The sequence below is a fragment of the Ochotona curzoniae genome, unplaced genomic scaffold, assembly GCF_017591425.1.
Source record: "Ochotona curzoniae isolate NIBS_2020 unplaced genomic scaffold, NIBS_Ocur_1.0 contig_3255, whole genome shotgun sequence".
Lineage (NCBI taxonomy): Eukaryota > Metazoa > Chordata > Mammalia > Lagomorpha > Ochotonidae > Ochotona > Ochotona curzoniae.
Genome location: NW_024465777.1, coordinates 1,605,915 through 1,620,052, shown reverse-complemented (window position 1 = coordinate 1,620,052; position 14,138 = coordinate 1,605,915). Strand labels below are relative to the sequence as shown.

Sequence of the window (14,138 nt, the reverse complement as noted above, 5' to 3'; positions counted from 1 at the left end):
CTCTAATCCTTTCCTTGCCTTTGAGTGGCATCATGGCTCTGGGAACCAGGTAAGTGACAGACAACAGGCTGGCCTGGCTGGGCGCACTCTGACCGCAGGCTCTTGAACCTGCTGGATCATTCCTCGGAGTCGGTCTCCTCGAGGAAGGTCCCTGGACAAACCAAAAGGCCCTGAGAGGGGGGTGTCCCTGCCTCCTCCTTCTCCATCGGACCTCCTGTGCACAGCGCAGCCTCTCCGTGCACACAGAGATGTACGCGCGACGACAGTAGGAGCCCATTTGTCTAAAGCTGGCCGAGAGAAGGTGGCCATTCCTGACAGGTGGGCAAGTGGACACACCAGGAACATCCCCTGACCTCCGACTGTCACAGTCCATCCTCACAGCTCCCCTTTCTGCTGGGCCTGGAGTGTGGTGTACACCCAGTCAGCTTCCTTCTTCTGATGCAGTGACTTACCTGGACACCCAGGGCATCAGATGCCAGGGTCCAGCTCACTTTTGTTGCCTGTGCTTTTGAAGGGTCAGATGCAGCTCTGCTGTCCTTCAAGTGTCTGCTTGGTCCTAGGCCTTCTAGAATCCTGGGAGGACGTGATGGGCCACCCGGCACGCCCCAAGGGTACCAGGCTCTCTCTTGGAATGCACAGAGCACAGGGGCCGTTTTATAACTAAAGCGTTTATTTCCATTCTGCTCACTAACCGATTGTTCCGCTCAGGTGCCTGCCTTGGCTCACAGGGCAGAATCTGTGGCCGGACCTCTTGGCTGATGGTTTCCCATAGCCCAAACCCCCAGACCTGGGCGAAGGCCTGGAGGTGGCAGAGAAATCACACACATCCCCTCGCAGGGAAGAGAAAGCGCATGGCCTGCCTGGGCCCCAGGAGTGCCCTCTGCAGGGCGGGGCTATCACAGTGAAGGAGCCGGGTCCTGGCCTCTGGTGCAGCCCAGTTTCCCAGTCCCAGCAGCAAAACTGGACTTTGGCCATCTCCGGGCACCCAGGAACCTCGAAATGGGCCTATTTGCCTGGGAAGTACTGGATCAACTGGGGTGGGTGGAGAGTAGTCCCACAGCCCACTTCCTGCTCAATCTGTCGCTTTCAAAAATAATCCTGGGGTGGTAGGGGGAGTGTGGGAGGGGAGATGGCTGCTCCCCCCACCTTGGCGCCTCCCCCTCCCCACTGAAATCTCTCTGGAGTCTCTGGATGGCCAGATGGTCCCGTGGCGGTTGGCTTTGGTGAGGCCTGGCAGCAGGTGGGAAGTGAGAAGGAAGTCAATGAAAACCGTATAAAAAATCCAGAAATGTGCATATAAAATCTCGCCCTTGGTGTATTGCCTAAGTCAGTAACGCAGAAAGCACCTTCTTCTTGGAGAAGGATTAAGTCCTCCAAAGGTAGGAAACGTCAAAGTGTCATTTCATTAAAAAAAAAAAAATCCAACAAACAAACCCCCCCAACCAAAACCACCCGTGACCAAAATTCCCTCCCCCTCCCCCCAAGTCCACGAGTTGCTCTCAACAAACCCAGTCGCAGGAGCTGCCTTCGTCGGTGGCAGTCATAGCTGACGGCAGTGCCTGCAGCATTGGGTCTTGGCTGGGGGTGCCCTGGGGGCCGGGCTGTGTGCAGGAGCTGCAGACGTAGGGGAGGGTCATCTTCAAGCAAGGACGCCCTTCCTCGGGCATCTGGGGCTCTCCCTGCTCCGGGTGGACGGACGCCCCCACTTCATCCCCAGGAACTGGCAGGAGAAGTGGTCTCTCACTGGAGTTCCCCAACTCTTCTCCAAAGACAGACCAGTTTTCTGTCTACCCAGTGGCAGCAGGCATGGAGTTTTCCAGAGCGGGGGCCCAGGGTGGCCGTCTGTCCGCCTGCCCCGTGGGCCTGGCACTCGGCTCTGGCCTGAGCAGCCTGAGGTCAGGAGAGGGGGGCGGCCCCCCAGCTCTCCCCTTCTTCACCTCCGATCCTCGCCTCTAGCTGGACCACCTTCCTCCCAGAGCGCCACGGAGAGAAGCTGCCATTGGTGTCTGGCTGGACAAACTGCCTGGATCTCCCAGGCCGCTGTGTGTTTGCTCCAAGATCGGTCATTACTTTCTTCATGAGAATCCTTTTTTAAAAAAATGGTCCTTGTGTCTCCCGCCCCCTCCCAGGATCTATTTTTTTCTTTTGCTATTTTTTTTCCCTATTCCCTTATTTCCGTCGTCTGAGTGGTCTGTGTTCTCGGGGGACGCCTCGTGGCTGCAGTGCTGCTTGCTCCTTCCTGTTGTCGGCGGCCTCCTGGCAGGTGGCTGACCCTGCAGTGGACGGAGCGCCAGGGGGGCCAGCGTGTGGGGCAGAGGGGGCGGGGTCTGTAGGAACAGGTGCGACGAGGCGGTGACTGTCAGACCTCCACAGACTGAATCTGGTTCATCTGGGCCCGCATCACTTGGATGCTGTTGAGGATTTTTTTCTGGTGGCCGGCCAGTGTGACACCCACCCGTAGAATGTCCCTTTGGGAAAGAAGCACGCTTGTCAGGGATGTGGAGAGAGGGGGGCAGGGGGCAGGGCTCCCTCAGGCAGGTCTGGGATAGGAAAGCAGGGTTGGGCTACAGGGGCTGCGGGATTGGAAGAGCACTGGACAGACTTGGGGTGCCTAAGTACCCTTCTCCCCTCTGCCCTGGGGATGGGACAGGAGTTTGTATTTTCAAGGCACCAATTCCTGCCAACTCTTTCAGCCTCCTACTAAAGCCCCAATTCGCACACGAGCAGACAGAAGCCGAGGGCCATGTTGGGATTTGCCTATGGTCACCCATCCAAGAGTCACAGCGATGTAGCACTGTCTCTCCAGAGTCGGCCATCTGACCCCTTGGTCCCCACCCTCTCTACGGGGACACTGCCTGTCCCTCACCCTCCAGGGCTCCCTGCTCAACTGGCCAAGGGAGTGGGCATCTGGGGGCAATGGGCACTCACTCCATCATCATCTGAGACACGACGTCGAAGGAGGTGAAGCCGGCGTTGGCGAAGCTCTCCTTGTACTGCCCCATCTTGATGGCCTCCAGCCACTCGTCCACCGTGTTAAAGCTGCTGTAGTCGGGGACTGTGCGGTCCAGCAGCGGCAGGTTGATCCTGGGGAGGGTGGGAGGGTGGGTGACAGGGATGGTCAGGGCCTGTGTCCTCACAGGAGTGAGGGGGTGTGCACAGACATACCCGTGGGCGGTCACGCATGCACACTTGCATACCCACTCTGTGATCGTAGTGGGCAAGTACGTGTGGGCAGCACTTAAGGCTGGAGCTGCCTCTGCTGGGCCCTCGGGAACAAGAGCAGGAGGTACTTCTCTATGGTTCTAATTTCCAAGAGACAGGGTTCCAGCGAGGGTCACTCTGCCCATCTCTTCCTGCCCCTGCCCCAAGGGCTGCTCTCCATCCTGCTCTGCTTGGGGTTTGTGCTACAGGAGGGCTGCAGCCCCAGAGCCCAGGGAAACAGGTGGTGTGGATGGCAATGATGTCCCTACTGGCCAGGAGTGAAATGATTTCCCCTGTTGTCAAAAGCTCAGAGTGGCTTCAGCCAGAGAGCGAGCCAGGAGGGGCTGACACAGAGCGCGCGGGGGGTGTGACAAGTAGAAGCAGTGTGCAGATCTCAGCGGAGGAAGGACCGTGGCCCAAACAGTCTGAGAGCAGTGAGGCCGGCAGCTTTCAGCCACACAGCCGGATGTGCCTTGGAGAGCTGGTGACTGCAGAGTTGAGGAGTGAGAAGGTGCAGGGTCAGCTTGGGGGTGGGAGTGGCAACTGCCCAGGGTGGGCAGTGGTGAGTGGTGGCCCGGTGGAGCCTGCCCCAGGACCCTGGGGAGATGGAATGCTCCAAGGAGTCTGTGGCAACATTTCCTACATGGAGTCAGGCTCTCTGGCCTGGAGACGCTGACCTCAGCGTGGGGACACACGCCGTGTGTGGGGTGTAAGATTCTGAGTGGGCTGTGTGTGCAGTGGCCTGTGGCAGTGGGGAGGTGTGAGATGCTGTGTGTGTCCGTGTGTGAGGAAGCCCAAGTGTTTGTATTTAATTGTGTGTCCTTGTGTGTGGAGGACTGTATTTGAGCATATGTATACGTGTGCGTAGGTGCAGAATGTCAATGAGAATGCTCCAGGGGGAGTGTGAGGGAGTGATGAGCTGCCAGTCCAGCTACTGTGCTCTGTGCCCATACTTTAAAAAACATTTCCCCTGCCACCTACAAGGGCACACACCCTTATCCTCTGATGCTCCGTGTTCCACACCCCCAAGCTGGGAAGATGCCATCCACCACTGCTCTTATCTGTCCCCAGCCCTGGCTGCACTAGAGGACACCAGCCAGAAGCAGGAGGCAGCCATGGCCCAGCCGGAGCAGGGCAGGGCCGTACCCGGAGGAGAGGGGTGCCATGGCTTTGAGGCTGTTGGGGTTGCGGATCATCTTGTCTAGCGTGTTGACGATCTGGCCGAACTTGGGTCGGTGGTTGCGGTCCTTCTGCCAGCAGTCCAGCATGAGCTGGTGCAGGGCGCTCGGGCAGTCCATGGGCGCTGGCAGCCGGTAGTCCTGCTCGATGGCGTTGATCACCTGGGGACAACATGGGGACAAGGGCGGGGCTGGTGACCTCAGTGCGCTCCTGGGCCTGAGCATCCTGGCTGTCATGGCCACCACCTCCCCTTCCTGGAGGGGACCCCAGAGCTGGGCTTGCCATGTTTCCCACCACTGAGCTGGCAGCTGGGTGCTCTGCCAATGTTAGGGATTCAGCACCCTGACCATAACCTCTCGTAGGGCCTGCCATGCTGGCCTTCCTGTGCCTACTCCACAGCTATGCCCTCTTTCCCCTCTGTGACCCCAACCCCCTCCTGGCCCCTGCTGGGTCTCAGCGTGGCCACGTCTTGTGCAACCTGTGCCATCCATTGCCGGTTCCAGGGGTGAGATGTTTCCTACAGCACAGCCTGGAGCCTGGCTGGTGCTTCCTCCCATTACCCCACTGGCTCATGAGTCAGGGAGAGCAGCTCAGATACCCCTGGGGATCTGACCTTGTCCTTCTCTAAGGAGTTTCTGTGGCTCTTCTGCCGGTGCTTTTGCTCATGAAAACCCTTGGGCTGGCATTCACGTAACACAGACCCTCACCTCCGTTCACGGCCAGCTCTCTTCCCCTGACTCCCCAACACACCTCCTCCTATCCCACCCCTGGGCCTTTGCACAGGCTGCCCTCTCCACCTGGGAGTCCTCATTTCCACCAGTTCTTTTCCCACTTGAGTCCCACCAAAGACTTCCTGGCTGATCCTTTCCAGGCTGCCCTGACCTCAAGGCCCACAGACAGAGCTCTAGACCTGTGTACCTGACCACAGAGCTCTTGATGACTGCCCCTAGGCCCCTGAAACATAGTGCCTCCCAGTTACATGGTGGACATGTAGCTGGCCACAGGCGCTTTGCCTACTGCTCCCCACCCCCACCCCAGAGGATGCAGGTCCTGGGCATGCATACACCTCAGCTGACCTTGACCTGGGGACAGCCCTGGCAGGCTGCCGATCTCAACAGCCTGACTCCTATGCCCCAGGGTAACAGAAGGCCATGAGGGCCCCCCCACTCCAATCCCCATAGAGACTCACATCCTGGTTGGTCATGTCCCAGTAGGGCCGCTCCCCGTAGGACATCACTTCCCACATTACGATACCGTAGCTCCACACGTCGCTGGCTGAAGTGAACTTCCGGTACTGGATGGCTTCCGGGGCTGTCCAGCGGATGGGGATCTTCCCACCCTGAGGGACAGCAAGAGATGGCCGGTGGGTGGGAGGCTGACCTGGGTGACCTCTTCTCTTGACAGTTCCCTGCTTGATGGCTGGGCTGCAGCACTCTCAGGAGGCAGCTCCCTGCTTCCCACTCTCCACGTGCTTCTGACAACAGGACATTTGCACATGCTGTCCTGCCCATTCTGCTAGCCAGACCTCTCCTCCTTCATATCCATGTGGCCCCCAAAAGCCTTTCCCTCATGTCCAAAGAACTCCTCTCTCTTCTTCATCCCACTGCTGCCTTCTACCTGTCCCAGGCACCTCTCCCCCAGCACAGCCCTCAACGGACTTACCTGCTGGTCTGGCTCCACTGGCATTAGCCGGAGCTCTTTGAGGGCAGACCTGTATCTTACTCCTTTAGCTCAAGGCTCTTTCTGGGGGTAGGCACGGTGGTGTAATGGGTTAGACTGCTACCTACAATTGCTGGCAGCCCATATGGGTGCTGGTTCAAACTTCAGCTGCTCCATTTCCAACCCAGCTTCCTGCTAATGCACGTGGGAAAGCAATGGAGGATGGCCCAAGTGCTGCGGACCCTGCACTCATGTAGGAGACCCACAAGAAGCTTTAGCCTGACAGCCCCAACTCTTGTGGCTATTTGGGGAGTGGATCAGGGGTTGGAAGACCTGTCTCTCTCTTTCTCTGTAATTCTGCCTTTCAAATAATAATAAAAAATGAACCTTAAAACAGACAAACAAAAAAGACTTTTTGGGGCCAGCATTGTGGCACATCAGGTGCCTGTATCTCATATGGGCTCTGGTTTGAATCCCAGCGGTTCCATTTCTGATCCATCTCCCTGCTAAAGTGCCTGGGAAAGCAGCAGAGGATGGCCCACATGCTTGGACCCCTTGGGTCTCTGCATTCATGTAGGAGACTGGGATGAAGCTCTTGGCTCCTGGGCTTCAGTCTGGCCCAGTACCAGTCATTGCAACCATTTGGGGAGTGAATCAGTACATGGAAGAGCTCTCTCCCTGTAACTGTCTTTTGCTGTCTTCTGAATAAATGAATCTTGGAAAACAAAACAAAACAAAACCTATCAACAACCCTAGCTGCTCTCAGCAGCAAGTCCCAAGGTTGGGCTTTTCTAGGGCGTCTCCTCGGAGCTGCTCGCTGCCTTTTCCCATGTTCTAGTCACGCAGCATGGCCACGTGCTCAGGGCCTCGGCTCAGGTGCTGCCCCTGCACCAGGCCTTCACCTGCCTGCAGAGCAGCACGGCCTTGTCACTGCCATCCCACCCATCCGGGAGCTGAAGGAAGGCAGGACATGTGGGTGCCAGGGCCTCACACTGGGCATGAGCAGGCATGAGCAGGCACCATGTTCCCAGGCTCCAACTTACCAGGGCACTGGTGTAGGTGGGGTCTGATGTGTCATCCTCCAGGAAGCGTGAGAGCCCGAAGTCGGACACCTTGCACACTAGGTTACTGTTCACGAGGATGTTACGGGCAGCCAGGTCACGGTGCACGTAGTTCATGTCTGCCAGGTACTTCATGCCTGCCGCGATGCCCCGCAGCATGCCCACCAGCTGGATGACCGTGAACTGCCCGTCGTTTTGCTTCAGGAGGAGTGAAAAAGACACGGTGTCAATGTGAGGAGGGCAGGTGTGGGAGCTCCGGAGAGCTGGAGCAGGTGCCTACTGCCCTGACCCCAGGCTCCCTGGGGGTGGGTGTGGGGAAGACTCAGATGCTGCAGAACCGGAGAGAGGCTGACAGGGGGGTGGGTGGGAAAGTCAAGGGCTTCAGAACAGGTGGATGTGGCTTGACCCTGTCCCTACCCCGTCTTGGCAGGGCAACTTGGGACATGTAGCAGAACCTCATGGGCATAAGCCATTCTTACTTCCTAGGGCTGTTCTGAGTTAAGCAAAATGGTACATGGAAGAGGCCAGGCACCGAGTAGGTACTTTATGGGTGTTTGTTGCGCAGCTATTAGCCCGATGGTGTTGCTGAGCAGCACCCTTTGTTATGTTCTCCTGGGAGATGGGGACAGACCAGAAACTCCCCTCTGTTGGTCTTGCGCTCTGGACTCTGCCTGGTGCTAGGTGACTCTAAAATCTGGTGAAAACTCTGGCGGAGGGATCAACACACCTGGTTGTAGTCTAGGCTTTCACCTTGACCCTCTGGCGGTCCCGTCTACCACTCAGGAGCTTGCTTCTCTGCACACCACAAGAAGCGTGGCTGAGAGCGTGCAGGAAGCAGGGCTCAGGCTGTGAGCTGGTTCTGATTGATTGGGAAACCATACTGAGAAGGACGCTGGGACACCTGGGCTTCATGGGAGGCACCACTGGAATTGAATAGCAATGCCTGCCACGGGCCAGGGTTTGGAAAGTCACAGTGTGTAAGCTGTCCTGACCTAGGGCTCTCCCAGGACCCCCTAGGTACCACATCCTGGGCCCAGCACCCCTGGCTTCCCGTACCCGGAGGAAGGAGTCCAGGGAGCCGTTCTCCATGAACTCCGTGATGATCATTACAGGTGTGCTCTTGGTGACCACGCCCTCCAGGTGGATGACATTGGGGTGATCAAACTGGCCCATGATGGAGGCCTCGCTCAGGAAGTCCCGCCGCTGCTTCTCTGTGTAGCCCGACTTGAGCGTCTTGATGGCCACGAAGATCTCCCTCTTGCCGGGCAGCTTCAAATGACCACTGCACACCTCCCCGAATTCTCCTGGGATGGATATGGGGGTGGAGAGAGAGGTGGAAAGTCATCTGCCAGGGGGCAGGGTTCCTGTCACCTCTGCTCCTGCCCTCTCCTCATTGGTCAGTATACACTCTCAGACACAGAGTCCTAAGACAACGTGGAGGGCCCAGCCCTCAAATCCATCAGGGTGTCCTCATGGTACTTGGCTGTGCCTTGGGGGAGGGCTAGGGGAGCCTGGGTGGGGGCGGGGCGGCAGTGTATAGCAACCTGGGATGGGCAGGAGATAAAGGACACGGCACTGGACAGAGAATGCCAAGGATTGGTTTTCAGTGACTTGCTGTGTAAGCTCCTTCCCAGCCCCATGCCTCAGTTTCCCCTTTTTCGGTTGGTGAGGTGGCTTTGGCAGATGACCCACTTACAGGGCCCTTACTCCTTGGGCATTCTGAACCTCCAAGTCTTGCAAGGTCCTCTGTCCCTTTGCCCCAAGAGTACATACACGTTGGGGTGATCTCCCTGCCCACGGTGGCGGTTTGTGGGGTAGCAGCCACCTACCTGCTCCAATAACTTGCTCGATTTTGACACAGGAGATGTCGATTTCCTTGGCAAATTCCCGCACTGCCTCGTTGGGGTCCTCGTACGTGAACGGGTCAATGTAGATCTTCATGCCCGGGGTCACTGGGGGACAAGACCAGGCCTGGTCACACAGACGAACTCATCTTGAATCACACGGAGAAGCAGAAGTCTGTCCTTCCGTGGAGGGAAAGACGCCTCCGTGTCTGGGCAACCTCCCCCTCCCTGAGTCTCCCTGAGCCAGAAGGGTGAGAGGCACAGACAGAAGAGGGGGATACTGATTTTGATTGGGAGTAGCTTGCTGGAGTAGCTCGAATGTCAGGATGGACTGGCAAAGCCTATTAAGGGTGTGAGCCTGGAAGGACCAACGGACACGGAGGCTGCAGGCCTCAGGACAGAGAATCAGGGGTGCAAGTCAAGGAAGCAGGGGTCCAAAGGAAGAAGGAACAACACAGAAAGGGGGAGCAGTAGATAAGCTGCCGTTTGGGACCCCGATATTCCATAGGCGAGTGCCTGGCTCTGAGTCAAAGCTCCACTTCTGAACTGGTTTTCCGCTCATGCATATCCTGGGAGGGCACTCAAGTACTTGGGCCTCTGGCATCCACAAGAGAGAATCAGACCGAGTTCCAGGCTCTTGGCTTCAGCCTGGTACAGCTCTGTAGGTTGCTGGTGTTTGGGGAGTGAACCAGTGGCTAGAAGACCTCCCTGGCTTTTAAATATAATTAAAAAAAAAAATACAGACAGAATAAGCAACCACTACAAGGATCCCCTCCTCCCCACCACTTGCCCAGGAACCCCTCCTAACTGCCCAGCCCATCCAGGTCTGAGTACCCACAGTTGCTGGGACTCCCTCCTGGGCCCAGCAGCCAGGCCAAAACCTTCCTGGATCCTGATTCCCTCCTCAGATCAGCGAGAGGCTAGACACTGGGCACGTGGATTCGATCCTCGACCTGCTGTAGACCTCTATTCTTTGAAGCAACAGACAAAAAACTGACCAGGACATCCAAAATCCAATTCAAATGTATCACCAAGAAGGATTCTCTGAAGTGAGGGACAGCTGATCTTCCCACAGCCACCTTCCAGGTAACTGACCCTTCTGCTGTCTGGATTTGCTGGCTCCTCCCAGCCCAGGCCTGACTCGGGCTCCCCTAGCTCCCTGCTCACATCAGCCACTGCTTCAGGAGCTGCGTCTCTGGGAAGGAGTGGCCCTAGGAGTTGGGAGCTGGAATTTCTGGGTCTCTCTAAGACTCGGTCGATGGGTGAGTAAGGCCAGCAACCTTGCTCAGCTGTGTGACCTTGGAGCTGTTAAGTTGACCATGCCCAGCCTCTGTTTCTGATGTTGTAGCAAGGGGAGGAGGTTGCCATGACAACCCAAGACCTCAGGCCCGGGGATACACCGAGGGCTCCAATGTAGCAGTTGAAGCTTCTAACTGGTCTGCTGCTTGCTTTGTAAATCAAGTTTTATCGGAACACAGGGAACACAGCCATGCTCACCCCTGTGCCTGTGGCTACTGTCGTGCTGTAAGGCAGCAGAGCTGAGCAGCTGTAGCAGAGGCGAGTGCTCCACAAAGCCTACAGTAAATACTGTCAGGGTGGCATGTGGCACAGCATGGAAGCCGCTGCTTGGGACACGCACATCCCATACTGACGAAGTTCACCTCTGCTTCCAGTCCAGCTTCCTGGGGATGTGCACCCTGGAAGGCAGCGGGTGATGGCTCAGGACTTGGGTCCCTGCCACCCACGGAGGGGGAGAACAGCTCCTGGTTTTGGCCCGGCCAAGCCTCATGTTGTGCACATTTGAGCAGTGAATGGGGGATTGAATCTCTTACTCATTACAAAATCACCACCCTGGGTCTGAAAGCTTATGTTTAGACCATCTGATCTTAGGACATGAAATGACCCTGGGGACTGTCCAGTGCTATGGACACCACTTGCCAAGTGCCTGCTTCAAGTTCTGGCTTGGTCCCTGGCTCAGCTCTGGCTACTGTGCATCCTGGGAGGAGGCAGAAGATAATGGCTAAGTCCTTGAGTCCCTGTCACCCAGGAGGGAGACCCAGGCCCAGGAGGGAGACCCAGGCTGAGTTCTGCTCTCCTGGCTCTGGGGTTTTGTGGACATTTGGGAATGGAAAATCTCCATCTTTCTCTGTCACTCTTTCAAAAAGTAAAAGGAAATAAATGTTTGAGAAAGGAAAGCTGGCCACCTGTGACTGGGTGGGGTCTATCACGTGGGTGTCTGTGTGGCCCTTGGGGTCCGGGAGGCAGGCTTGGTGAGCCCCGAGACAGAAGGCGCTGTTGTTCTTTTAAAAAGAGTTCATGCTCCTTATCAAGGCCAACAATTATGGGAATAAACACTGTCAAAGATAAAATCTGCCCCTAAGTAAGGTTTTCCTTTATTGTGCAGTGCACACTTGAGGTGGGCATGTGATCAGAGCCCACGAGCCACCTTGTGGGGGTCTGGGACCCCCAGAGGGGCTGAGAAGCTCCAGCCGAGACGGCGAGCGCCTGGAGCAGAGGGAGCAGAGGGCCCACAGCAGACGCTCCGTGTCTGTGGAGCTGCGTCCAGACAGACCGATGACAGCACCTGTCACTCCAGCCCTGTTTGTGTCCCACACCATGCCAGGTCCCCGAAATGCAGCATCCTGTAGCTTCCTTCCAGTAACTTGGAGGAAAGGCCCATAATCCCCATTTCACACATGGGGAAACAGCTGCTCAGAGAGGCTAAGTTATCTGGCCCAAGCCACACAGCCAGCAACCGGCCCAGTCAGGACCTGAACCCAGGACCAGTCCTCCTAGCTCCCATATGCGTGGTCTCCTGTGTGATGCCTAACCAGGAGCTGGCTGCTCCTCCTCCTGGGAATTCAGCCATGACTTTCTTCCCTCTCTCCCCCTGTGACACACCCTCTGCTTTACCACCAACTGCTGAATGTAAATCTGGGAGGCAGAACGAGAGACTGAGCGTATTCCTACTGACTGGTTCATTCTTTTAGTCCATGGTAGCTGGGGCTGAGCCAGGCCAACGCCAGGGATGCCCCACACGGTGGCAGGGATGTGACCACTGGAGCCATCAGCCCCTTCTACCTCCCAGGCTCTGCAGGGGAAGGGAGGTGCAACCACGAGGGGCCAGGGCCAGGAATGAAACCCGGGCACTTGGAGCTGGCTGGGCCCATGCCCACTGCTTCTCCTCCTCTGTGAAACCTGCCTGTGCCCCCCATGGGAGAGCAGCACCTCCTCCTGGACCCTGCAACCCTGTCTCTACACCCATTCCATGGCTCTGGTGTCTGGTGGCTTTCCTTAACAGGTACCAGGGTTCCCAGGCATGACGGTGCACATTATTCTTCCCCCTCTTTCTGGAACATTCTGTCACTTGTGGGAGCTGGCTTTACCTTCTTGCCCTGAGGTCAGAGGCCATGTCTGTTTTGTTCACATAGCTAATATCCAATGCCGGGGACACAGTGGGTGCTCGACAGGTACCAGTTGAGTGGCTGCTGCCATTACCCACTCATGCACCTCCTTTCCTTTCCCACTTGGAGTCATGAATGCCCTGAACATTTGACAGTAGGGCCCAGTGCAATGGCTCAGTGGCCAAATCCTTGCCTTGAATGCCCCGGGGTCTCTTATGGGTGCTGATTTGCATTCCAACTGCTCCACATCAAACCAAGCTCCCTGCTTGTGGCCTGGGAAAGCACCCGGATCCCAAAGCCCTGGGATCCTGCACCTGTGTGGGAGACCCAGATGACGCCCCTGGCTCCTGGCTTCAGATCAGCTCAGCTCTGGCCATTGCGGTCACTTGGGGAGTGAACCAGTGGACAGAAGACCTTCTCTATGTCTCTCCTTCTCTCTGTAAATCTGCCTTTCCAATATGAATAAATAAACCTTAAAAAAAGAATTTGACAAAAGCCAGGACTCTGCTTCTTGGAAATCATTCCCTTATGTGTGTGTGCCCCTCTCTAGTGCATGTATAATTTTGGGGTGCTGCCAACTAACTCTAGGGGCCTTTACTGTTAGACTGTTGGCTGTGGACCACATATGTGAAATGGCTTGTAGTAGATGTTCAATAAACACCCAGGATGCACCTTCCCTTGTCTGAGGGACATTGCTGAGTTCTTGATCCATTTCCTTCAGCTAACTACCCTACCAGGTACACACTATCACCGGGCCACCCAACTGGCTCTGGCCTACAAAGATCATCTCGCTTTAGGGCCTGATGGGGATTATTGGGAGTGACCCCGACTAGGCCACAGTATCCACTGGTATGTGTGGAAACTGGGCCTGTGGCAGTTTGGCATCAAGAGAGGGTGGCACAGACACTGTCAGCCTGGCCCGATGTGAGATGGGACGGTGGGGAAGATGGGACCCCAGTCAGGCCACTGGATCCCATTGGGGATCTGCCATATGCTGGGAGAGCTGTGGGGAGGAAGGGGCCTCCCTGGGCCAGAGCCTGGGGTCCCTGTCATCTCACTCAGACTCTCAATTCCCTCATCACTGGTGTATTCTGCACCATGCACCTGTACTTCCTCCATGCTGGGTGCCCTGGGGGCTGGGCATACAGAGGATCGTGGCAGGCATGGCTTGTGTCTGTTTGGGTCCTAGCCAGGTGGCTGGGGGAAGATGGAAGCTACTGTCCCCCACAGTACAGCAAACGCGGGCACAGACAAGGCCCGGAACCCCAGGGGCAGGGGCAGGGGCAGGGGCAGGCAGGTGGTGTATCGCTGATGGGGCCCAGGGAAAGGCAGGGGAGGCATGAGGGGTGGGGGTGGATGGGGACTCCAGGCAGAAGAGCCAGCAGGTGCCAAGGCCAGGAGGATGGCATGGCCATTCCATGGCAGGTGGAAAAGACCTCCTGTGGAGCGAGTACATACTGTGGCCACTGGTGTAGTGCTGCAGCTTGTCCGTGTACTCCGAGTCGGCACGTTCAAACCCCCGTCTTCTGGAACAAGAGCAAAGGGCTGGAGCCATCTGCAGGTGCCCAGGGAGCTGGGAGCCACAGTAGGTGACAGGCAGAGGGTGGGCAGGCCTTTCCAGAGGCCTCCCTGCATGCCCAGCTTTGGTCCCTACACCCCCATCCCACCTCAAATGCAGGCTCTTTCTTCCCAGCCCCTCTCTAGCTAAGCCCCTTCCAGGTGCAGCGTCATCTTCCAGCTGTGGCCCCTGGCCCGGGGTCCAGCCTATCCTACACAGTGGGGACCTCTTT

The 14,138-nt window shown here is 56.9% G+C and overlaps 1 protein-coding gene across 1 annotated transcript in view; it reads right to left on the bottom strand.

Moving 5' to 3' along the window:
• Positions 1 to 2,175: 2,175 nt before the first annotated feature.
• Positions 2,176 to 14,138, bottom strand: part of EPHB2 (EPH receptor B2) — a 104,724-nt gene continuing 92,761 nt past the window's right edge. Inside the window, exons 8-15 of the mRNA XM_040979741.1 lie at positions 13,807 to 13,871; positions 8,930 to 9,052; positions 8,157 to 8,404; positions 7,083 to 7,298; positions 5,570 to 5,719; positions 4,348 to 4,541; positions 2,929 to 3,084; positions 2,176 to 2,468 (exon numbers count right to left, since the gene is read on the bottom strand). Coding sequence (XP_040835675.1) covers positions 2,360 to 2,468; positions 2,929 to 3,084; positions 4,348 to 4,541; positions 5,570 to 5,719; positions 7,083 to 7,298; positions 8,157 to 8,404; positions 8,930 to 9,052; positions 13,807 to 13,871 — 1,261 coding nt within the window. The 3' untranslated portion in view covers positions 2,176 to 2,359. The remainder of the gene's footprint in view (positions 2,469 to 2,928; positions 3,085 to 4,347; positions 4,542 to 5,569; positions 5,720 to 7,082; positions 7,299 to 8,156; positions 8,405 to 8,929; positions 9,053 to 13,806; positions 13,872 to 14,138) is intronic.